Source organism: Rhinolophus ferrumequinum, chromosome 6 (assembly GCF_004115265.2).
Source record: "Rhinolophus ferrumequinum isolate MPI-CBG mRhiFer1 chromosome 6, mRhiFer1_v1.p, whole genome shotgun sequence".
Lineage (NCBI taxonomy): Eukaryota > Metazoa > Chordata > Mammalia > Chiroptera > Rhinolophidae > Rhinolophus > Rhinolophus ferrumequinum.
The window spans coordinates 74,457,998-74,481,819 of NC_046289.1; the positions used below are offsets into that span (position 1 = coordinate 74,457,998).

General features: G+C 53.7%; 2 protein-coding genes across 8 annotated transcripts; both read right to left on the reverse strand.

Annotated features, from left to right (window-relative positions):
• Nucleotides 1-743: 743 nt before the first annotated feature.
• ADCY4 (adenylate cyclase 4) lies at nucleotides 744-15,924 on the reverse strand. 6 transcript variants are annotated; one of them, XM_033109578.1, is made up of 26 exons: nucleotides 15,807-15,924; nucleotides 15,320-15,523; nucleotides 13,878-14,075; nucleotides 13,591-13,752; nucleotides 12,827-12,976; nucleotides 12,276-12,379; nucleotides 12,089-12,200; nucleotides 11,253-11,380; nucleotides 10,936-11,094; nucleotides 10,538-10,670; nucleotides 10,195-10,368; nucleotides 7,769-7,812; nucleotides 7,543-7,629; nucleotides 7,271-7,340; nucleotides 6,816-6,913; nucleotides 6,044-6,128; nucleotides 5,813-5,950; nucleotides 5,090-5,200; nucleotides 4,657-4,841; nucleotides 4,367-4,451; nucleotides 3,749-3,907; nucleotides 2,323-2,469; nucleotides 1,912-2,019; nucleotides 1,681-1,795; nucleotides 1,263-1,387; nucleotides 744-1,180 (listed from the first exon to the last, which is right to left on the reverse strand). In XM_033109578.1, the coding sequence occupies exons 2-26, from the start codon at nucleotides 15,476-15,478 to the stop codon at nucleotides 1,028-1,030; spliced, it is 3,189 nt and encodes a 1,062-aa protein (XP_032965469.1). In that variant the 5' UTR covers nucleotides 15,479-15,523; nucleotides 15,807-15,924; the 3' UTR covers nucleotides 744-1,027. The 6 variants fall into 6 exon arrangements, with proteins under 6 accessions (XP_032965469.1, XP_032965465.1, XP_032965466.1 ...); XM_033109574.1 differs by having other exon boundaries at nucleotides 12,276-12,424; nucleotides 12,809-12,976; XM_033109575.1 differs by lacking the exon at nucleotides 15,807-15,924 and adding an exon at nucleotides 15,646-15,743 and having other exon boundaries at nucleotides 12,276-12,424; nucleotides 12,809-12,976.
• A 992-nt stretch (nucleotides 15,925-16,916) lies between these two features.
• On the reverse strand, nucleotides 16,917-20,904 carry RIPK3 (receptor interacting serine/threonine kinase 3). Of its 2 annotated transcripts, XM_033106948.1 has the most exons (11): nucleotides 20,866-20,904; nucleotides 20,702-20,773; nucleotides 20,362-20,502; nucleotides 19,940-20,249; nucleotides 19,331-19,476; nucleotides 19,159-19,205; nucleotides 18,783-18,950; nucleotides 18,588-18,673; nucleotides 18,001-18,348; nucleotides 17,785-17,881; nucleotides 16,917-17,259 (listed from the first exon to the last, which is right to left on the reverse strand). In XM_033106948.1, the coding sequence occupies exons 2-11, from the start codon at nucleotides 20,719-20,721 to the stop codon at nucleotides 17,111-17,113; spliced, it is 1,512 nt and encodes a 503-aa protein (XP_032962839.1). In that variant the 5' UTR covers nucleotides 20,722-20,773; nucleotides 20,866-20,904; the 3' UTR covers nucleotides 16,917-17,110. The 2 variants fall into 2 exon arrangements, with proteins under 2 accessions (XP_032962839.1, XP_032962840.1); XM_033106949.1 differs by lacking the exons at nucleotides 20,702-20,773; nucleotides 20,866-20,904 and having other exon boundaries at nucleotides 20,435-20,497.
• Between the last annotated feature and the right edge of the window lie 2,918 nt (nucleotides 20,905-23,822).

Here is a 23,822-nt window from a genome sequence, read left to right on the forward strand (position 1 = left end):
CCACCCTGAAGCCAGTGATAGTTACCATCGTTAGCATGACTCCAACTTCCTGCAAGTAACCATCCTCTTCCTCAGAATTTGTCACATCAGCAGTCTGCCAGCCCCCCAAACACACTCTGGCACAGGGTGGTGCTGAGGTTCCTCTGTGACTGTGGCTATTCTTCTGAAATGAAGATTCCCCAAAATGAGAGGATGAGCCATTCTTTCCTAGGGATGGCTGTTGTCTTAGAGAGCCTCTGTTCTGACAACATTTTAGGAAGATGATAATAGCAGTGGCAATGGAGTATTTTTTGAATCTCTCCCAAAAGAGCAACAAAAATCCATGTGCAAGCTCTACAGCAAACCTAGAGTGTCAAGATACCCTGATAGACCCCAAAATATGAACAGGTGGGAATGAACGATGGATGTTTTAAAACCCACATAGTATCAGACTCTGAGCAGAAGGATGCAGAAGGAAGCAAGCGGGTATGTGAGGGACCTAGAATTGGAGAACCCCCAAACTGCCTAAAGGTCCTCACTGGAAAGCATTGGGGGACAATGTGAGAACAGCAGCTGAAATGGGGAGGGACCTAATAGATGTCTCCAAGGCCTCTCACCCATGCTGCATAGTAGGCGCATAACAGATGTTCATTTGGTGTTTGTTGAATGAATAGAATTCATATGACATTTTCCTGAAGATTCCTTCCAATATTTGTGGGTGGGAGCAGAAAAGGACAAACCCTTGTTTTGAATCATGTGGCTAAAATTCTTCATTCTTCCAAGGTTTACAAAATTGTGGAATCAGGTTGGCAGACAGGCAGGGACGCTGAGGCAGTTCTCTTCCCGAGATGTGAAAAAGAATCACTCCCTCTAATACACTCATGCTCATGCTAGCACACACACACTCAGTTTAGCCTAAGAAGAAGCAGTCCCGCTGCAAGGAAAGGAGAAGGTGATCCGAGCTATATCATTAGCTTCTGACATCAGTTGGCTCCAGATATACCAGTCTCTTTATTGAGGATCTCAGAGGTAGAGAAGAGGGAGTGGGTTAGCCTAGGGTTGCCGAAGGAGGTCCTGCTCGTGTCAAATCTGTGTTCAGGAAGTAGGTGCACAGCTGCCCTTTGCCTTTGACCTTGATGATACCCCGGCTATAACAGGTATAGCCTAAGGACTGCAGGGCTCGGGCTGTCTCCTCAGTCACCTGCAATTGGAAGGGGTAAGGGAGTGGGGGGGTAGCCCTATCCTTATCCCCTACCCCCATGCCTCCAACGTGGCTCCCTTACTTGGATCTTGCCCAGGACTCCTGTACTCTCCATGCGGCTGGCCACATTCACTGTGTTGCCCCAGATGTCATATTGTGGCTTCTGGGCCCCTATCACTCCGGCCACTACAGGTCCATGGTTCAACCCTGACAAGAGATGTGGTAAAGAGGGGGGAGATTTGAGGAGAGACAGGGGAAAAGAAAGCTCAAGGAACTAGGGAGAAGGGCCTGCGGGGCCTTAGAGGAAGGGAGCATGGGGCTGGAGGAGCGGGCTTAGGGAAGGGAGTGGGTGCGCCTCATAGCTCCTACCCCAGCAGCTTCATTCCTCATCCCTGGAGGAAAGTCCAGGGGTGAGCTGGGGAGCATCTAACACAGGACTTGAGGAGGGAGAGCTCTGGAAGATGAGGTCCCAGACTGCCCCAGCAAGGGAAGATACTTACCCACACGCAAGCGGAAGTTGTTGAATGAGTGCTTGTTGATGACGTCCAGCTTAGACCCAAGGGCCACTGCAAACTCCACCATCGTGCCAAGGTGGCTACAGCTTCGCTCAGCATCCTGACAATGGACCAGCCACCGGGACGGGTCAATGAGGGCAAAGGAGTAAGGCCCGTTGATGGGCCCATCAATGAAAGCCCAGGTGGGAGTTGATAGGTAAGGAAGATATGCTGTACCTGCGGTGCATCCTGTCCAGAGGTGGCATTTAAGCCTGTAGCCGCCATGTAGGTGCTGCCGATGGTTTTGATCTTCTCAACCCCACTGAACTTGGGCTTGGAAAGCAGCTGTATGGAAAGGAGGCTGTGTCCCCAGTCTTTCTTGCTCTCTCCCTCCTCTCTCCCCGAAGCCCAGCCCCAGGATTTTGGAGGCTAAAGGACCAAGTTGTGGGGTCAGGGATGGTGGCAGGAAGGAGAGTTGGTCATGGATGGAACTGCTGGAGATGGCAGAGCTGCGGGATCAGAGGAGAAGCAGGAAAGCGGAGGAGAGCAGGATGGGTCTCATGGCCAGGACAGCAAAGTGGAAGGAAGCACTGGTGGGGAATTGTAGAATCCCAGATATAGGATCTGGGGGACCCTTAGAGTTGTCACCTCATCAAAATCAGCAATGATCTCATTGAGCAGCCGCAGACACTCTAGTCCCTCGTGATTGATGTTGGATTCAGAGTAAAACTCCTTGAAGTCTGGGATGGAGGCGAAGAGGACACAGACACACTCGTAGGACTGGTGGTAGAGGTCCTAGGAGGGCAGGAGGCTGGGGTGAGCCTGTAGGCCATGTTCTCCTCCCTCCTGTCCCTGTGTCCACATGCTTCCCTCTCTGTGTAAGAAGGATTGGGCAGGAGGAGGGAGGCAGAAGGCCAGGTTACCCCAGGGATGTGACTCAGGAGTCAAAGATTGAGTCTCACATGATTCCGAGACAGACAGAGGTTTGGGGTCAAGATCACATCACAGTAATGTGAAGGGAGTCACCTCTACAACTGGGACCATGTCAATGGGAATCATGTTTCTATCCTCTCTGTTGCTGAAAGTTGTTAAGTTAGTTAAATCAGCTTATAAAGATAGCTACAGTTTGCAAAATAAAATAAAGTAATAATAGGGAAAATGGGGCAAAGGGAAAATGAAGATTATATGGTAAAGATGGAATCAGATTTGAAGTTGGTTCACAAAATGGGTGCCATACAGTCCTTGTTAGTTCTAGATTCTGGCTCTGAGATTTCTAGTAGCCAATGTGAAGACAGAAATGGGATCAGTTATAAGATTACCAGTGTCTACAAGAGAAGAAATCAGAAGCAGAGCTATTCCCGATCTTGAGAACAGTGAGCAGGTGGTGGGGTCATAAGGCTGTGATATAGCCCTTGGACTGTTTCTTTTAACACCTCTCAATACAGGTCAAGTGCATTTCCATAGCAGAGAGTGTACGGTGGTGGTGGTACAAATAAGACGGTGTATATGTGGGTGACCTTCTGATGGTTGACTATAGCAAGATATTTGAGGATACAGAGCAGCAGCATCCAATAGAAGTTTCTGTGGTGATAGAAATATTCTTTATATGTGTTGTCCAGTATGGTGGCTACTAACCACATGCATCCATTGAGCACAGGAAATGTGGCCAGTGTGATTGAGGAACTGAATCTTCCATTAATTAATTTAAATTTAAATGGCCACACATGGCTAATGGCTACCATACTGGATAGTGCTGGTCTAGAGAAATGAGTGGACTGTGTCCTCCACACAACTCTCATTAACACTCGATGAAGCTTCTGAAAGATACGGAGTGGCCGTGAGTTGGAGAGGACGCTTTTTCCAAGAACTTGGAATGCAGAGATTCTGTGTTCACCAAAGACAGACACTAAGCTCTCGTGAAAATGGGAGGTAAGTGATAGGGACATGGAAGGGCGTGGGGGGCCACCCGATCCACTATGGGGGAGCCCAGAGAAGCTGGGCCAACAGCCAAGACTTTCATCCTAAATTAGCCCCTATGGCATCTGGGCCTGAGGAGTCAGCGGTGGGGAGTCACCTCGTTGCGCCGGTTCTGGCCAATGAACTGGGGGGCCACATGCGCAGGGAGCACGTTCTCCAAGAGCAGCCGAGTCAGGTTCTCCATTGTCTCTGTCTCCTCCCGCTCCTGCCTCAGCTTCTTCTTCCACAGGAAGTCCAGGCGACAATAATACTCATTCTAGGGAGGGTCACCAGAGGACCATGGGGAGACACAGTACAGGGGGATCCCCAGCTCCTGAGTGTTCAGCCCCATTCCACGATGCTTAAACCCATACCACCCTGCAGTTTAGAGATAAGGCTCAAGGTGCAACTATCCCTGGGGAGACTACCTTGTAATTAGATTCAAATTACAATGGGCAGAACTGGCAGCAGATTTTTTTCTTAAGTATCGGCTTTCCTAGATTGGGAGTGGGAGGGAGGAGGCAGGAGAGAATTTGAGGGTGTTCTCCTCGAGGAGTGAAGGAGAAAGAAAGGGAACAGGAAAATTCACTTAGAACCTTCCAGTGGGTACACCACTGAGGCTCAACCCTGGCAACATCAGATTAAGGAAAGGATGAGAGACACCAAGTCACAAATACGGGGACCTCCACCTCACCCTTCATAGGGAGGCCCTGGAGGGCTGATCTGGGTGACTTACCTGCCGAGCCAAGACAAGGAGTGTGAAGAAGAAGATGAAGAAAGAGATAGCTCCCATCAGTTTGGGCTCCTTCAGCACCCCCGGCCTGAGGAGGCCACGGATCAGGGTTGTCCCTTGCCCTGCCCCTTCACCACAGTCTCCCCCTGTCCCCAGAGCCCATGGAGCCCTCAGCCTCCTTCCCGCTTTGCCCTGTGGATGGCTCAGGACAGTGAAGTGAGCACAGTCCTGCCCTGTCCCATCACGCCCCATCCCAGAAGGCCTGGGCACCTCTGTCCAGTGGCCATGCGTACCTGGAGTCCAAGGTTCCCGGATAGAGGCGGGCAACGAGGCAGTCGGACAGCCAGGCATGGGAGTTCAGGAAGAGGGAGCAGGACGCCACCAGCCACAGCAGGAGCAGCAGCAGCTTCAGTTCGAAGCTCATATGCAGAAAGAGGGAGCAGGAAAGGAAGCCCAGCACGCAGCAGTGCATGGAGTACTGTGGGGCCAAGCAGGCTGGTCAGGAAGTGGGCCATGTCCCACAGGCAGGGGGACACGTGAGGGCTCCTGTCCTGCCCCTCCCAGGTCCTAGGTGGGGGCAGCGGGTATCATACACACAAACACACACCAAGGGCGACTTATATCTGTCCCAGTCCACAGGATGGAGTGTTTCTTCAACTAAGGAGATGGGGGAGGGTCCAAGGAAGGTGCTGGAGAAGGAGATTCAGAGCTGTATGGGGCACTCACCGGAATGCTGATGAGAGGCATGGACCCAGGGAGCTCCCAGGAGAGGTTGAAAGCCATGGAGGACACATTGGAAGCCCAGAAGGGGCAGTTCGATGCCGCTGGTAAGAAGAACTGCAGAAGGAGATGAAGAGCCGAAGTGGGCAGGCAGCTCCTTGGGCACAGTGGTGACTTGTGCTGGGTTTCAGCTGACCCAGGGATAAGTCAGGGCCAGACTTCTCCAAAGGAGCAGATGCCACTATTTCTGGTTGGTGAGGGCCCTCACTGGTGCGGGGAGCAGGGATTAGGGGAGTGGGTGTCACGGGCACTAGTCTGCCGTGGATCCACTGTGTCTCTTGCCAGTCACTCCAACTTTCTGGGCCTGAGCTTCCTCTTCTTGGCTGGGGGATGGTCCTAAGGTTCCTTTCAGACATAGACTTCTAGGAGTGATTCTAAGTTGGGAAAAATCAGCCAAACTCCACTACAAAATCGCAGTGCGTGAGCTAAGTAATGAAGATCTGCCTATATATAAAAAAAAAAAAGGAAGGCTGTCCACCAAAGTGTTCACAATGATTACGCCCGGGTGGTAGACGGCGGGTGACTGTCATTTTTTTCATTACTTGCCCAACATTTCCAGCATCCCTTGGCCCTATTCTAGCTGCCTTCCCAAATCCAGGGGTCCCCTTTCAGACTCTGACAGGTCCAGCACGCCCTAACGGGGGTGCATAGGGCCCCCTCTGCCCTCACCAGACTGGTAATGGCCATGGCAAAGACGAGGAGGATGGTGGCGGTGCTCAGTGTGACTCGCAGTCCAGGCCGTGTGGCCACCAGGCCAGATAGTGTGGGCAGCCAGTGCAGCATCTTGGGGCCTTTGAAGACACACCTCTGCGGAAGGAGCAGGGGAGCCTTAGTCACCGGGCAGGGCCGGGTTGTGGTCAGAGCCCCAGCTTGCTGCTTCCGCCCCATAGCCCACCTCACCGTCAGGTGCTCTGAGAAGCAGACGAAGAGAAGGAGGAGGAAGAGGAGGAAGGTGACGCTATAGGTGATGGCCAGAGCCGGGGGCCTAAAGGGAGACAACAGTGAGGCCGTGAAGAGCCAGCACAGGCTCCCTGTGTGGGGGAGGGTGCTATGCCATCTGGTTGGAAGATGTGGGGAGAAGTGGTCCTGGGGGTCTCAACTGGCTGCTGATGGGGTGTGGGCTGATAAGAGACATTACACGACATGGAAAAGCTGAAGGGACTAGGGCAGTGTTGGTGTGGGACAGGAAGTAATAAGGTAGGGAGAATACTAGAAGGGGGCAGGGGGCCCACAAGAGTGGCTGAGGCTGCCTCAGTCTGGTCTCCAGGCCTTCAGGCCAAAGCTCTTCCACCTGGCTGAGTTTTGAACAAGTCCTTGCCCCTCCTAGCAGTGGACTAGGAGTGAGGACCTACTTTCTACACCCATTTGCTGTGAGATTTGGGCTTCTCAATGGGCACAAAACCTCCTTCATGGGAATGTTGTTAGACACAAGGGACAGGCCTGTGAAAATGCTCGGGTCCACAGGATATCGACAATTCACGGGATGCACCAGAGTGAGATGGGGGCTGTGGTTATCACTGTTCCCCAGAACACATATTTCCATTTCCTCAGTGGGTCAGTGTCTGAATCCAAGGGGAAGTCAGCCAAGGAAGAAAGTGGGCGTTGGGGATCAGAAAGAGTCAGATGGTCTGTTTTTGAGAATCAGGGCTTCCCTTACCTGGGGCTCTCTCACCTGTTTGTCACCAGCATCTGGATGATGAAGTTGGAGAGAAAAACCAGGAAGGTGCAGGCTGCATAGTATTTAAAGGCGGGGAGTGCGGAGAGTCGATACTGGAAGGGAGGGGGGTCAGGGTGGAGATAGGGGCACCCGTGCTGCTCATAACCTTGAAGGTGTCAATCCCAGACCACAAGAGGGTCCCCAAGCCTCACTGTCCCACCCTCCAGTTCAGTCCCAGGTAACCCCTACTGGCTAGTTCTCCAAGGAGCTGCCCTCCTCTCTCTCATCACCACCCAGTAATTCAATCTACAGGGTAACTTTCTTTTTAGAGAGAGGCACAAGCCCTTCCTTCACGCCCAGGATCACAGATTGAACAGAACTGGGGAGGAGAGTTGGGACCACAGCGATTGTATGCTCCCCAGGGCAAGGTTGGAAAATGCTGCGGTGTCTGCCACACAGCCCAAGCCCACCTCTTTCTCCATCTCCTTCTCTCGGAAGTATAGTGTCAGTGGGTTGAAGTCCTTTGATTGCTTCCACTGTCTGGTGGGAGGTGGGAGGGAGGACAGTATGCCCAGGAGAGGAAGAAACAGCAGGGCAGGAGGGAATGATCAGGTGAGTCTTTCCCCGGGCTAGAGGAGGGAGGGCCCTCTCTCCCCTCCAGGTCATCAGGGCAACACCACCCCTTCCCTACCACATGAGCCCAGGGCCTCCAGCCCTCCCAGCCCTCTTCTGTTTTCCATACTTTTGAGAGTTGAGCTGTTCGATGACCTGGAAGAACTTGGCATCCCCAGTGTCCAATTCATCATCTAGTCCCCGGGGGGTACGGCTCCTGCACAGTGAAAGCCCACCCTTTCACCACCGAGACTCTCAAAAGCATCTGGGTGAAGCAAGAGCAGCCCCCACCTCCCCAAGGATGGAGGTAGGTCACCCAGACAGCCCCACTGTCAAAGTTGCTCGGGCCTCCTCACCGGTCCAAGCTCCACTGAGGGCTGAAGGAAGCCAGGGCCTTCTCCTGTTGGGAGAGCACAGGGAGGGGGGAAGATGGGAGGATGGTGAGCCTCCTGGGAACCTCTGCAGTCTTCGACCTTGAGCACTTGATTGGCTGTTTCTCCTGCTTCAAATGACTTCTCTCTCTTTCTACCAAATCTCATCTACTCTTAAGAGAAGGTTCAAACCAAATTTGCTTCTTAAAGTTTCCTCCTGACTCTTTAAACTCCCAGGGTCTTTACACTCTGATTTCCTCATAGTTTCTATCACTTACGAGGCAACCCTACATCTTCTATAAGCTTGAGTGGCTGTTGTTTCCTTGTGTCTCATTTTCCTTAAAGACCACACAAATTCCAAAGGCAGGGACTTTCCTATCACCCCGGATGCCAAAAATACCCTTGTTGGTGTGAGTTGGAGCGACAACGCAGAACATTCAGACTCCCCTGTGACCTTTAGTGACGGTTTGGCTCAGCTGGGAGGTGGTGGGGGAGGCAAACAAACAAACAAACACAAAATGGAGAAGAAAGGGAAAGAGGAAGAGAAATAAACTTGGATACAGTCATTTTCTTCTACACTCAAAGGGCTGTGCAGTGTGTGCAGAGATAAGAAAATGATCAGCAAGTGAAACAAGTGAGGACAAGCAGCAAGGAAGAGGGTAAAGTGCTGTGACCACCGCCCAGGGCAAGATGTGTGGTGACCTTCTTCCCTGCTCCCCTGGGCTCCTGTGAAGGAAGCAGGGTCACAGGGGGCCACATCATCCCCCGGGACCAGAACCTTGTGTATGTGAGAGGAGAGGAGAAACAGAGACAGAGATGGAGAAGTGTGTTCTAGGCACGAGCCCCTCTATGCAGCTACTCCTGGGCCCAAGTTTTTTCAAACTCCCTGCCTGTCCCCCTACCCCATGCCTGTGAGTTATTGGAAGGCAGGGAAAACATCTTATTACTTCTGTCTTCTCAGAACTAGCCTAGTGCCTGCCACATAGTAGGTGCTCAAAATCTGTGGAATGATGACTGTATGAACGGGATCTACCAAGCACAAACATGGCCCCACAACCCCAAAGCTCCACACTGTTTAAGCGTAAGCCGATGGTGATTCTTAGGGTTTCTAACATGGGACTGAGACCCTGAAACTTCAGGGGCTGAGAAGTGAATTTCTGGGTTGGTGAGGTGCTGCCTCAGGAGATATCCCCAAACAAGGGGCTCCTCCACCCTGACACTTCTTAGCCTGCACCTTTGTGGAGGATTGGGGAGGTCTGGCGTGGGTTTTTGTGGGCATCCCCACCACGGGGATTGCACCCAATGTTGTCTCACATCCCTGGGCTTCCAGCAACACGCCACTCTCCTCCACCCTCACTCTGGCGGCCTCATCCTGCAACAGTCTGTTGGGTCTTGGGTCCTCCTTCCTCTCCCTCCTGCCAGCTCCCTCCTGACCTCTCCCCTACCTCAGGTTGAGGCTCTAAATTAAGTACTCCCCTCAAACAATGGCTGCCAATGTCCCCCCACTCCCCAATGGTCATTGATTTCTGGTCTGCTTTCCTGCTGGATGAAAAAGGAGGGGGATGGAACCTGGAAAGGGTACTCTCGTGTCATCCCATGAATTCAGCAAGGTCTACCCAGTGGAGAAGTTTCTGAGAAAATCTGTAGAGAGGTAGCTGGGAATGCTGATCAGGCTTTGGGAAGATCAGGTAAGATGGAGGAGAGCAGGCTGAGGAACCTCGTCTGAGGGCAAGCCTTTAGGGAGATACCCTGGGTTCTTGTATGAGGGTGCTAGTTCCTGGTCACCAAGCACCAACCTCAAGAGCCAGAGGTGCAAGCTCCTCCACTCGAAGGTGCTATGTATGTAATCAGCTAATTGGCCCTGCCCTAGCTTCCCCTAGAAAAGGGGCAGGCCCACTCCCTTCCCTTCCTCCCTCCCTCCCTCGTCCCTGCCTGCTCCTGGTGACTTCCTCCTCCAAGGCCATGTGAGATTTTCGCTGTCACCCATTTTATCTGCAGACAAGTGCTGGAGAGGAGGGGCAGCAACCGATTGCCCCAGCTTCCCAGTCCTAGTGAGGACTGAAGAAGAGACCGTGCAGTCACAGGAATTGAGTTAAAAAGAGACATTTCCTGATGGGAATGGTTATGACCACTGGCTTCAGAGTCAAGAGGAAGTGGGGTACCAGGAAAAGAGCTTCCTGAGTGGAGGTTGGGGAGCAATGGACATGATGTCTGTGGGATCTTGTGTCTTCTCTTCAGTGAGCTCAGAAAGCAGTCATTTCTCTGGAAAGAAGGGCAAGGACTGAGCCAGTGAATGGGGTGTCCAAACAGGTTAGGACCTGGGGATGTCATCAGGTGACTCAGGGAGGCTGGCAGGGGGCAGTGTTGGGGGGCGTTATGTAAATGCTGGAGCTCGAAGGAAGTGCACATACCGGGAGAGGGGTGGAGGTGGACATGGGGCTCTCTACGTGGCTCAGGTGGGCAAAAGGCTTGGCTGCACCCCAGGACTCCAGGTAGCGGGTCATCAGCAGTGATGGACGCATCTTGGGGCCTTCGAGAGTGGACAGCAACCCTCCTGCCGTGCCCTTCTCATCCTCCTCCTCGGCCTGGAGCATGAGGGCTGACCGTCAAGATCACAAAGCCTTCCCCATTCCCCCCACCCCAACCCTGCCCTGCCACACGCATAGTAGGAGCCAGGAACTCATCTCTGCCCAGGAGAAGAGACCAGGCCTGTGGCTGTGGGTGCTTAGCGTGGAGTCCAGGCTGGGCTTTTACCCGAGGATCGATGACCAGGTAAGTAGGCTCCCCTAGCTCTCGAAGGTATGGGTCCCGATGCTCCATGGCTGCATCCTCCACAGCATAAGCTCCTGCCAGCAGGGCCAGGGTAGCCCGTGTGATATGTACTCGTCTGGAAAGAGGGAACCATGGGAGTCAGGGGGAGGGCCTCCAACCTCTCATTTCTTTCAAGGCTCATTCCTGGAGGTCTGATTTCAAGGAAGGCCCTGTGCTACAAGAGGTGTCTCCCAGCTCCCCTCCCACCCCCCTAGGATCTCCCTGGGCCCCACACAGGATCGTGCTCATTTTAAGGAACTATGAAGAGGGCAGCAGCCTCGGGGAGGCCTTGTTCGGCTCTTGCTACTCTTGCTGTAGCCTCCTGGAGCCCCAGGTCTCACCCTGGCACGCCACCCGCCTCCATGTGGTTGGCCAGTGTGACATCATGGGACCAGACATCATACTGCCACTTCTGCAGCCCGATGACTCCGCAGAGCACGCTGCCAGAGTGCACGCCCACACGCATGTTGATGTCCACACCTGTGGCTGCCCGCAGTTTCCTGAGTAGGGTGTGTGTATGGGGGGGGGGACAATTTGAATGCTGTCTTCAGCCCTGTGCAGGCCATCTCCTCCCTCTCTCCAGGATGACTTCCACTACCCTGCTTGCTCCGACCCCACGTCTATCCCTCGGCACTCCTGCCCGCCCACATGAGCTGACCTGATGGCCCGGCACATGTCCAGCCCCATGCGCACACAGTTGATCGCGTGATCTGGCAGTGAGAGTGGCAGCCCGGACACACAGTAGTAGCAGTCTCCCAGGATCTTGATCCGCATGCATTCGTGCTCCTGGCAGTGTGTGTGTGCAGGGGGGAGGGGGTACCTGGTTAGAGGCCAGAGGAGGTAGGAGGCAGATGGGAAAAGTGGGAGCGAATGTGGTATTCCTGAAGAACTTGTGAGGTTGGGAGTGTCTAGGTCGGATCTAGGGACTCTCCTTACTTGATATGGGGCTGACTGAGGTCACCCATGCAGGTGACTTTCTCAGAAGGGTTTCTCAAGGGTTGGGATGTCTGTAGCCCTCTCCAGCTTTGGTGTGTGTAGGGATGTATCCAGATTTGAGCATGAAAGTAGCCTCAGGACTGAGGTTTTTTGGGGGTGGGAGTCCCAAGATTAAGGTGCTTGGGGGCATACCTGGGGTCTGAGCAGGTGGCCAGGCCAGAGATTTCTCTTAGAAAGGCCTCCTAAGGTTAGAGCATCTGAAAATCTGTCTAGATTTGGTTGCAGTATCCAGAGACGCCTGTATTGGGGCTCTTAGCATATTTGGGGTGCTGTGGTTGGGACATTTGTGGAGATGCTGAGAGGTCTCTCCAGGTCTGAGGTGTGCGGTGAGCAGCTCCATATCTGGGGATGTTTGAGAGGTTTTCCTACTTCCGGTGTGTATCTGGGAGCCCCTGTGGGCTCTGAAGCGGGACTGGGGTCTCATAAGGCGGGAATTGCGCTTGGAAGAGGCTCTCCAGGGTGGGGTGTTTGAAGCTGGGGAGGGAGGCATCCTCTGACCTTGGCGATCTGGTCGAACTTGCCAAAGAGCTCATTGAGCATGAGCACCAACTCCTTCGGAGAGCACTCACTGGCGAGCCGTGTGAAGCCCACGATGTCAGCATACAGCACACTGGGCAGGGCAGACTGGTCAGCAGGGCCAGGGGCTCAGCCCACACCCCTCCTTTCCAGCCATCCTGCCCCATACCTGACTCCCTGGTGCCTCTTCACATAGAGGCTGTGGAAGTTGTTGGTGCTCTCTGGCCGTGACCCCTGTCCAGCCTGCAGCCGTGCCATGATCTCCGCCTTCATCTCTCGGGCCAAGTAGGCAGGAAGGATGGACAAGAGAAGGTGTTCCTGGGGGATGTCACTATGAGCACCAACCCTCCTGTACCCTAAAGCCAAGAACCCCAGTCCCCCAGGAGCCCCCACCTCTCTCCAGTCCTATTAGGTGTTCCTCAGGGTGCTCCCCTAGGTTTTCCCAGGGCTGATCACTTTTAGGGACTGAGCTCCCAGTACTAATGTCGAAATTAGAATCCTTCGTTTAGTGTCATATGTTTTAAAGTGCTTTCACAAGCGTCAGTTAGAGTCTCCCAGCAACCTTTCAAGGTGGGCAACAGCCACATTTGACAAAGGAGGAAACAGAAGGTCAGGAGACCCGCCCAAAGTCATTCAGTTTGTGAAGAAGCCTGGTTGTGTGATCTAAGTAACCCCTCTCTCCGAGCCCGGGTCCCTCCCCACCTGCCATGGCCCACGGACCTGGTGCTTCTTCTCGGTGTCCAGCCGCCTGCGCGAGTGCAGGGAACTAAGCGCCTCTCGGAAGGTGGCGCGCAGCGCGCGCTCCATCAGCGCCTTGTGGTACGCGCCCACCACGTTCCCGCACAGGAACAGTACAGCGTTTGCTGCTAACTGTGGATGAGGGTCAGCCTCAGAGGGCGCTAAACCCAGGTTGGGTGGGGGGTACCTATGTATATAACTGGAGGTGTTATCCAAAGAGGCTGGGGGAGGACACTACCTTAGAGACCTAAGTATTTCGAGACAATCGGTGCCACACTGTGGGATCCGTAGAGGGCGCTTCTCCTGCCCAATTCCCCCTGCTCCAGACTTTGGCTGTTGCACCAACATGGCCTCTTAAGTCTAGGAGCCTTTGCACATAGGTACCTCCCCCTGCCTTCCCCTCGCCCCCCTCTCCCCCCCCCCCCCGCCGCACAAAACTAGTTAAGCGTCCACGTTTGCATTCTTTGTGAGGGCTCCATCATCCACATCTGTCCCCGCCCCCTGGTCTCCTGTTGAACTCCCTTGCCGGTGGGCCCAGAGCCCTCTTCTGGTGTCTGCAGGCATGGAGCTGCACTGGCGTACCACTCTACGCGGGCACAGTCGGGATCTGTGATTGTGCCCTGCGCCCAGCGTTGCGCCTTATTATTCATTCACAGCTCAGCAAACTGTTGGTGAATGCCCAGACGAACCAAGTAGCGCCCTGCGGAGCCGGCCCTGGGCGCAGCCTGTGCTAGGTGCGGGCTCACCTGCTGCAGCAGCGCGGGCGGTGAGTCTGGCTGAGGCCCAAGATATAGCCCGAGGACCAGCAGGTGTGACAATGATGAGGCGAGGCCCGCGACGGCGGCGTCCCGCATGCCCAAAGGCAACATGGCATACGTGGTGAAGATGACAAAGAGGAAAAAGGACACCTGGGGGAGGAGGGCGGAAGGAAGCTGCAGGCTGACGCTACTGCACTGCTTGCTGCTCGTGTCGTGTTGCGAGTTCGAGGCCCGTGCATGCCCCTCCCGCCTGCTCCACCTGCCGCCCCTCTCACCTGGTCCCAGGCGCTCACTACGCCCCCGGTGAACAGAAAGCCGTGGCCTAGTGCAAGCAGCGCTGCCCACACGAGACCTGATAGGGGACGTGTCCAGCGCTGCAGTCGCTGTTCGCGAGAAGCTAGGCCCAGCAGCAACGAGAAGCCCACCAGTGCCGAGAGCACTGTGGTCAGGAAGCCTGGGTCTGAGGACAGCTCCTGTGGGGTGGGACTTGTAAGGCAAGATGGGGATGTGGACTTTGGGGAACTCATCCAAGAAGAGGAAGAAAGGGCAGACCGTCAGGCCATTCCTAAAAAGTGTCTCAAACCCAAGTACAAAAAGGAGGCAGGGCACCTCCACAGGCCATTCATATTAGGTTGAACCATATGAAATTACCGATAATTTGTTTTTAATCTACGGAGCCAGCAATCTCATACGGTTCAACCTAATCTCTCACTTGTACGTTGCAGCGAAAACTGAGCCGTGGGCCATTTACCCAGACGATCTGACTCCAACCCCATATTGTCTATTTGTGAATCTGTGACCTTTCAGAGCCTCAATTTTCTTATCTGTCAAGTAGGAATCATAGCGCTAGCCTGGAGTCCGGACGCAAGTGAAAAATCCTAGCTCACAGAAGGCACTTAGGAATGAGTGCATCCAAATCTGACCAATTTGCTGGGGAGATTCCCTGCCCCGACGTACACCTAGGAGTTTGGGGTCCCGCGAAGCAGTGCTCTGGCAGCAGGGGGCGCCCGGAACCTCCCTCTTTGCCTGGGCTGCGCTCTTGCCACCCGCTTTAGGGCATAGAAGTCCGGCTTGTGTCCCCGCTCTTTGGCCCACCCCTTCCTGGACTTTGAGGTGGACCAGCAAAGACTGGTCACGTCCAGTGATTTTCCCACCTTGCCTCCGAAGAGTGAAAAGAAAACTTGGAGCAGGATGTTTCCTGAAAGGAAATTGAAAACCCATTTTCTCCCCCAAAAGAAACTGCAAATGGATTTATCTGGGGACTAAATTAAAGAGAGATGGAGGGTGCCTTCTGGGAGTCTGCGTGTACAACTGCCCCACAGCCCCTAAGAGGGAAAGAAAACCAGGAAATGGATTCCTACGGGGCCCAGTGTAATTTACCCCTGGAAAATTGGAAAATCCGGTGTTGGATTTATTCTAGAACTAGCAGATTACAGAAGCTCATAAAGTCTGTCAGTATCCTGGGAAATTAGAAGCATCCAGGGCTCAGTTATCTCCCTGTGTAGACCAGAGACGGTGGCCCAGAGATGTGGAGTGACTTGTCCAGGGTCACTATAGTTCTTAGCAAGGTTCAGCGCTTCTTTCCTGGGTCCCAGCAAAGAAAGCAGGCACATCGAAAAGAAGACTCCCACAAGTCCCAGCCCCGAAAATGCCCCCTAGGCAGTGACCCTCCCCCGCCGCCCTTGAGGAGGCACCCGGTGCCAGAGGCCCCGCTCACCCTGCCGCTGGCCCAGGCGACAGCGAGCAGCGCCAGGAGCGCGCAGAGCACGATCAGCAGCAGCAGTAGCAGCAGCGGATACTGCTGGCTCAGGCTGTAGTAGGTCTCGTAGAAGAGGTCTTCGCTGGGCGGTGGCCGGGGACTGAAGAGGCGGGCCATGGTCTCCCTGCGGCGCGCTGCACCGCCCCGCGGCGGGCACCCGGGCTGGGGAAGGCGGTGGTCCCCGTTACCGCCTGCGGCCCCGGCCAGCCCCAACTGTGTCCTTCTCGCCTGGTCCAAGCCCCTTCCACCACCAACCCCAACCTCTCGGCAATCCCCAACCTTACAGGCACTCCCTGTGGCCTGCCAGTTGGCGTTGAGGGCACTGCCGCTCCTCCTTCCTCAAACCTGGATTGCGGAGGAGCCCAAGCAAAAGCCTCATCGCCAGGGGTACAGGATTTGGGACTGAAGCCAAAGGAACCCCGGTTCTCCCTTTCTCCCAACTCACCGCCGGCGAGGCTGCTGCTGCAGCTGAGTGGGCTAGGCCCTGGGAGGGAGCCCGGGGGGCTGGTTGCGGAGTCACCGCTCGCCGCTAAACTAATGGCTCAGAGTCCCAGAGGACAGGCGCTTCCCTCCCGGTGCCGCGGCCCCCTCCCACTTCCCCGGTGGAACAGCCCAGCCCTTTCCCGTGCCGGAGCCGGATTCCCCAGGCCTCCTCCCCCACTCTGACTGTGTCTCAACACCACCTCCGTCTCCCGTCAGCCCCCTCAAGGGAGAAGAATGCAGACCACCGGAGGGATGCGACGGGGTGAATTGGGCGCCAAGTGGCAAGTGTCAAAACTGGTGGAACGCTTGGATGTGGGGAGACTGAGGAAGGGCTGGAGCGAAGGCTGGTGAGAATGTAGGGAAGAACGTGGTACCAGATGGGGGCTGGGATCTAGGTCAGGATGGGAGCAGAAGCTCATCCCCCTACACTCGGGCCTGGACAGCAGCGGCTGTGGCTATGTCTAAACTGTCAATGCTCCGCCATCTCTAGCTCCATGGGAGGGGACACTTCTGTGTAGCTTTGTGGAGTCCGCTTTCGATTCCCAGACACGAACTGAGAACCAAAGGGCTTCTGCCTTAGAAGCAGCGTGCACATGAGTGTATGTGGTGGAGAGAGGTGATAGAATGGGTGCTGACCTCTGAGAAACTGGGGCAGGGGTGTGTCTCTCTTGCAGGGCACTAGATGGGCTGAGGTGTGTAAATTTCCATGGAGACGCCCCCCATGCCCCATTGGTGAATCTCGGTAGCCCAGGAGACAAGAGGGGTAGTGGGACCACAGCATCTACCCCCAGAGTTTGGGTTTAGGGTAGGGTTTTGCCGGGCTCTAGAGGAAATGTTCTGCCCTGAGATTAGAGCAGCCCCAGGAGCCAGGCTTCTGGGATTCCTTCCTGCCACCAGCTGGGCCCTGACCTTGTGTGCCATGACATTACCCACCCCCAGCCCTCAGCATCCCGCTTCCGGCCTCAGTGAGACTTCAGTGCCTCCCCCTCCCTTGATGTCAGCTCCCCAGCCTCCCATCCTTATCCCTTCCTGCCTCTGGCTGATGACTTAGCCTCCTGTGCGGTGCTCTGGTTAAGATTTCACCATTTTATTGACTCCTGGGGCACAAAGTCAGTTTGGATACATGCCTCATGGTCCTCAAAAAAAGTCTTGGCTAGCTGCCTCAAGTCCAGGAGGCAGGTCAGACGCTTCCTCAATTCCTGCCATGGTTATACCAGCTGTGTGGCCCAGTCCAGGAGTCAGGTTCTTTCCGCACGTCTTTTGAACCTACTTGTGGGAGGCGTGTGGCCAGCCCCTAGCCATATGCCTAGGTCGCCAGTCCCGCGTGCAAAAGGCAGTTTCCCCTTGTATCATCATGTAGTTGTTGTTTCCGAACTGTATCCCTTGGCTGTGATGGATGGCAACAGATTGGTGCCCTTTAAGAGAAACAACAGTGGTGGTGGTGGGAGGGTTAAATCAGCAACTCAGGAGGAGCAGCATGGCAGAGGGGCAGGAGCACCTCCTGTTCACCCTGGGGAAATGCAAGGATAGGGCCTCCCAATGAAGGTGTGAGGTGTCTTCTGCAGGCTGCCCCTTCAGAACTGTGTGTGCAGAAGCTCAAGAGGGGTGGCAACTGACATCACTGACCATGATATTTGGGTCTTTTCTGCTAGGAGGCCCTCTAGACCGACACAGCAACAATGGAATTTTGAGGTTCACAGAACTGGTGCTGGGGAGCCAGAAGGTACAGGGGCAAATCCAGGCTTTGCTGTAATCTCAGCGGGATCCAATCCCAGTGAGTGTCAGTTTCTTCATTTATGACGTGAGAAGGCTGAGGTAGGTGGCTGCTAGCCCTTTCTCTTTCTCTCCTTACCCAAGGTACCCTCGATCTGTATATGGACTAGAGGATGAAGCTGGTGGAAGAATTGAGCAGAGGAAAGGAAGGAATGGAGAGTGGGTACCTGGTATTGGATTTGGCCCCCACTCCCTGGGAGGATTCGGTATTGGATTTGGCTCTGGCTCCCTGGAAGGCCCGTTGGTGCCACCTCTCCCAGCCCCCTGTAAACAACAGCACAGCACTCTCAGGCTCTCTGTCCTGGGGCCTGTTTCCATGGCATAACCCCTTGATCCCAAAGTTTCCCTGGCAAGGGGACAGGATTTGCATCCCCTAGTCTCACCTGATTCCCTTGGGGTCTAGCACCTGGTGGCCAAGTCGAGGTGGGGCTGGGCTTCTGGTTTCTGAAAAGTGAGGTCTCCAGATTTGGGGGAGGTTGGACTGTTGAATCAGAAGACATCCTTGCTGTTTGGGCATGCTGAGTCTGTTCTCCCTGTGCCTCTATCTTCTTAGGAAGGTTTATACATTTTTCAGAAACAGAGCTGGGCAAACCTTCCAGATTCAGGTTTAGCATCTCAGAGACCATGGAATCAAGGCTTTCTGGGGTTTCCCTAGGGCCATCCATTTCTGTCCCTCCTGGGCCTGGCTCAGAGGCAGAAAACCTCCTGTGCTCAGACAGGAACTTCTTCACCTGCAAGGACAGGGGGACCTTGCTGGGTGTGGAGGTGGGAGAGACAGAGTAAACCCAAGGAAAGAGTCTCTTGGTCCATAATCTGTTGCCTGGGAATTCAGGGGTGGGGTGGAGAGAGTGGGGATGAGGTTCAAGGCATAAAGAACAGTGGTCAGTGGGGAGTCACTGGGGGGCCACAGGAGCCATCTGGTGCTATCTCCGCCCGGCTCTTTGTGTGTGGGTTGGTGTTGGGCACTCACTGTGGACACTGCAACATCCATCTCTGTACCAGTTACACCTGTATTCTGTACCATGTGGAGGGCTTTCTCAGTATGTCGTCTGCAGTCTGGAGAGAAAGCAGAGTGGGTGGCAGGTGAGCGAAACTTCTTTCCCAGGCAAAGACCCTGCTGACAGATCCAGGCCTGCCCCAGCTACCAGCTAAATGGCCAGCTCACCTTGGAATGAAGGCCTGTCCTTGGGCTCATTGCTGCAGCAGTCCTGCATTAACTGCGTCAGTTCTTCTAAGCCAGGAGTCTCAGGGCTGGGCTGGGGCAGCTCAGTCAGTGGGGGCCGGTTCTGCCTCTCACACACGGCTTTCTGCATCAGCGATATCTGGGGCACTACTGGGGTGCGGTGGGAGACATGAAGACAAAGCATTCAGGGTATGAGGGGCCACCTGCTCCATCATGGAAAGTGGCGGGAGTGCAGTCCAAGAAAAGGTGAGGAGGGAATAGGACAGTCTGAGCAAGTAAGCAGGAAGAAGAGGGTTTGGGGACTTTCAGGAGGAGGGCACCTGGGGTTAAGGATCCCAGAGTCTGCTTAAAGCCTTACTTTCAGCTTCTTTTCCAGCTAGCACTTCCCACAATAGGATCCCGAAGCTGCAGGAGACACAAAACTGAGGCCTGGCCCAACTGCTGACAAGACTCCTCTCCCATATACCTCCCTCTGGAAGGGCCCAGAGAGGTGCAGAAATTGGGATGTGTGTTTGGTGTGGGTACCTTACCTGTAGACATCACTGGCCGTAGAGGCCTTCCGGTTTACATCAGCCAACAGTTCTGGGGCTAAGTAGGCTAGGGTGCCCCCTGATTTCCCAGATCCTGCTGTTGACCTTGAGCCTCCCAGAAATGTGGACAGGCCAAAATCTGCCAGCTGCAAAGGGAAGGGCAAAGGAGAAGGAAAGGGGTGGACAGGGCCAGGCATCCCCTTCTTTCCCCGAGAAGGTGCAGGCCTAGCCATGTAAAGGGGGTGTGGAGGGTTAGGGGCATGGTAGGATCAGTGAGGTCCTTGGTTTGGAGGCCTGGGTCCCCTCTCCATTGGACTGGGTTAAGGGCTGAGTCTCCTGGGCTGTCAGCCATGGGTCTTTGTGGAGGGCCTAGTGGGGTGAGCCCCACAGTAGAAGTAACTGTGTCAGTCAGGGCTCTATCACTTGGTATGGCAGAGGCTAAGGCTGCTGGGTGGGCCTTGACATTTGGGCAGCCCTGTGTGCAGAGGGAAATGCTGAGGGTATTCAGTAGGCAGGGCTGCAGCAGGTGCTTTGTCCAATGGGTGGGGCTGGAGCAGCTCTGGGGCATGACCTTGTTTAGAGACTGGGCTGGGGTGCGGATGAGCTGACCTTGACGTGTAGGTCTGCGTCCAGCAGGACGTTGGAGAGCTTCAGGTCCCGGTGCAGAAGCACAGGGTTCAGGCTGTGCAGGTAACACATCCCGAGCACCAACTCCTGCAGCAGGCGGCAGAGGAACGGCCAGGGCCGAGGGCACTGGGGCTGCAGCAGCTCTACCAGGGAACCATTCTCCATGAATGGGGTCACCAGAGCTGGCCCAGACAAGTTGTCCCACTCCAGCTTCTCAGTGACGCCCAGCAGGAGCAGCACATGCTGGTTACGCAGACTTGCCATGGCCTTTACCTCCCTGCATATCACCTTCCTATACTCCAGGAGAGAGTTGGAGTCACTGCTCTGCTGCTGGGCAGATCCCTCCCTTCCCCATTCAGGACCTGCGGCACAGTGGCCTGCCTGCATGCAGCTGGGGCACTCACGAGTTCACGATCTTGACCGCCACATCAATACCCCACGACTTGTGTTGTGCGCAGAACACTGTGCCAAACCCACCTTCACCAATGTACTTCGGGTTCTTTAATTCCTCGATGGACACCAGGGGGGCTGGGGCACCACTGGGCCTGGGAGAGGGGACCTCATTCACCAGCTGGCCATGGCTTCAAGTCTGCACTGTTCTCTGCTGTGACCCCCATGACTCAGCAGGGTCGGTACAATCCACAGCCTCCCCTGTGGGCCCCACTGTCCCCCAGGCTTGGCAGGGCACAAAGCAGTCCCTGAGCTAGCCGGAGGGGCATCCTGTGTGTCCCATTCTCTACTCACCATAACTCGTGGCTAGACATCAGTCTGGAAGGTGTGAGTCCACATGGATGGAGTGACTTCTCCGAGTGGAGTCTGTGGCAGAGAGGGTTGGGGGTGGGGAGACAGGTCAATCTCTAGGCCACCTCACCGATTCCGCTTCCCGCTTCCCGGGTCTCTCTCCCTACCAGCGCTGAACAACTTCCTTGTCCGTCAGGCGCCTCTACAGTCCCGCCCCAAAGGGGCGGGGGGGGGCGGGGGGGGGGTAGGCCGAACGGAAGCTTAGTGCTTATCTTTTCTAACTAGTTATTTCCTAAAGCACCTGCTGCATGCCACAGCCCGTTAGATGTCACTGGGCACTTAGGGTGTCCCGGCAGAAGTCCTCACCTTGCAGGAACTCATAATCAACTCCCTTCTCCCGCCGGCGCCTCTCCCTCTTCCCACAGCAATCCCAGCTCCACTACCTGCCGGGCCCGGGCTAGGGATGCGACGGTGCTGAGGAGGATTGCACGGTACTGGGGCTCAGTTCTCCCCCAACTGCCCTAAGATTATAGCTAACACTCCCGTAAAGCTTGTCATGTGCCAGGTACATATATGAGTTTATATAACTCTCACATCGACCCTAAGGGCATAAGTACTGCTTTTATGACTTTTTTGTGGGTGAGGAGAAGGAGGCACTGAGAGTTTACCTCGCCCAAGCCAGTGAGGAACTGACTTCAGTGCCTGGCTTTCTTATCATCACCGTAAACTTTCCTATTTTCACATAGGCTTCAGGGCTGTACCATTCAGCTAGTGGTGAAGGTGGCTGAGGAAGGTGTAAAGCGTCCGACGGTGTGATGAAGGGTCCCTGTCTGTATTCCTGCCCAGTTCCTCCTGACAGCTGCTCTTGCTGAGGCAAGCCCTGGCATTGGTAGTGACTTGTCTGCTGTCAAGGGCAAAACCCACTCCCAGGGCAATAGGATCAGCAAGATGACTGGCCCAGCCAGGGGGTTGCTGACACGGTGTATGTGCAGTGGGAACACCTCAGGCCCTCCTTGCTCTCTCCCCCATGCCAATTCCTCCATGCAAATTCCTTGGTTGATATACATTCCCCACAAGCACATGCTCTGGACAAGGGCCTTTTAGAACTCAGGAGCTTAGGGAACCTTAAGGATTTAAGGTAGACAAAGGTTATTTTACCCGTGCAAGGCCTGACCATGGCTGGAGGTTGTGGGAGCTAGATACAGCTAACCCTGGGCACTCAGTCCTTCATGGGGAGACCCAACCCTGCGGGTCGTGTGCCAGCTGTCACTGGAAGGTCTCCTCTTGGTGTGCACTTTTTATTCTGTCCGGTATTCCATGGACTGTGCTGGTTGGAGAACAAGTGGCCAGCAGTTAACTGTGTTTTTTAGAGCAGCTAGGAACTCTAGACTCCAACTCATGAATTCTGGTGGAGTCCATCCATGCGATTTTGGAGGTATTTAGGGAACTCTTCGATTGTAGTCTGTTTAAAAGCCTATTTATGGTAGGCACCCATAAATATTTGTTGAATTGAATTAATAAATAAACAACCGAAACTTCTGGGGCTTCCTTAAATCTCTGACCATCCCTGCTGGAGCTCTACACTCACTGGGAGGAAAGAGGAGCTTGGGCTTCTTTATGGGTTAGGGGCTCTCACCAGCACGGTTGACAGAATCCATCTGAAGTAGACTTTATTACAGAGATGTGGTGGTATCTCACAGACTATAAAGGCAAGTGCAGCAGGTCCTCAAAAAAAGTCTAGTCAGGAGCTAAGAGCCATCAGAGATGTCAGCCATTCCTATCGTGATTCTCCTTTGGTAGAAGACTCTGGGCTCAACATTGGGGCTCCGCTTGAAACGTGTTAGAGGAGTGTTTCTATGGTTGGATTTCTTTAGATTGGGACAAGATCCGGAGAATCAGGGGTAACCCACTATGAAGCACAGGGTTGGGGACAGTCAGAGCCTGTCCTGCTTTCTGACTCAAAATAAACCAAACCCCTTTAGAAGAAGGGGAAGCAGGGATGTGAGTCTGCAGTGAGTGCCTGAGAAGACCCTCTGCTTCTGCTAGGCTGGCACTGGCAAGGCAAAGTTGATTCCTAGATTTTTGAAGCTCTGAACTTTTCTGAGGCCTGGTGCCCCTGACTCCAGCTATCCCAGGCTTTTGGAGTCTATTTGGGTGTCTGTCATTCCTTCAGTTCTCTGCTCCTGATTATCTTTGCTTATCTTCAGCCCACCAGTACACACTCTGGTTCCCTATCCTTAGTTGTGGGGGTGGGGGCAGAGGATGTGGTCTTTCTTCTCGGATAGTCTAGCCTTAACTAATTCTCATCTGTTGTTTGATTAAGAGATTTTACTCATAGACCAAATGGTATTAAGGTGATGGCAAAAAGGATTATGGAGAATTTTCATTTTCCATAGTGTTTGAATATTTTATACTAGCATATATTACTTTTATAAACAGTTAAAGAAGACAGAAGATCACAATGTATACAAAAATTTAGTTATAAAGATATTAACTGAAATGTTATTTAAAATAGTAAAAAATAGAACCCTAAAATCCAATAATAAAAAAGACTGAGTGAATTATTCAATGGAAGACTATGTAGCTGTTAAAAGGATGCTCTTGATCTATATTTATTTATATGACAGGTGTTGATCGTATATCAAATGGAAAAAAAACGGGTTATAAAACAACTCGTATGTACCACATAATCACATTTCTGTTTGTTTTAAAAATTCTTTTCCAGTAGTATGACTGAGTTCTTAAAAGCCTCCCATAGCAGAATACTTAAATGCTATATAAAACACAACAAACACATATGTTAAAAGTTCCTTAGTGAGCTCCCTTAAAATAAAGGTAATCTCCCAAGGGCATCCCCTGAAATCAACAAAATAAGACAATACAAAACAAAAGGTATATAGTGAGTAAGCAGAGAGTTCAACTAACTAGAAACCTAGAGCTTTGGGGACTGGATAAGGGTATGGGAAATTAGGGGAGAACCAGAGCATAAGCCTTAGGGCCTAGAAAGATGGAAGAGCTAAATATGAGACACCCTCATCCCCGAAAAGCTGGGACCATCAAAGAGTCAGTTTTTCTCACTGGAAAGAAAAAAGTCTACTTGCTTGCGGAGGGAACCTACAAGGAA

Excerpts from the sequence above, each read along its gene's own strand:
- ADCY4 (XM_033109574.1), bottom strand. The coding sequence starts at position 15,478 with ATGGCCCGCCTCTTCAGTCCCCGGCCACCGCCCAGCGAAGACCTCTTC. Across the intron at positions 7,630-7,768 it reads CCTCAGTGGAGCTTGGACCG|GAGCCGTACCCCCCGGGGAC; the intron begins GTGAGGAGGCCC and ends TTCACTGTGCAG. Across the intron at positions 5,201-5,812 it reads CCATGGCCATTACCAGTCTG|TTCTTCTTACCAGCGGCATC; the intron begins GTGAGGGCAGAG and ends CTCCTTCTGCAG.
- RIPK3 (XM_033106948.1), bottom strand. The coding sequence starts at position 20,721 with ATGTCTAGCCACGAGTTATG. Across the intron at positions 18,349-18,587 it reads TGGATGTTGCAGTGTCCACA|GTGAAGAAGTTCCTGTCTGA; the intron begins GTGAGTGCCCAA and ends CTGTCCTTGCAG. Across the intron at positions 17,882-18,000 it reads CTAGACCCCAAGGGAATCAG|GGGGCTGGGAGAGGTGGCAC; the intron begins GTGAGACTAGGG and ends TGTTGTTTACAG.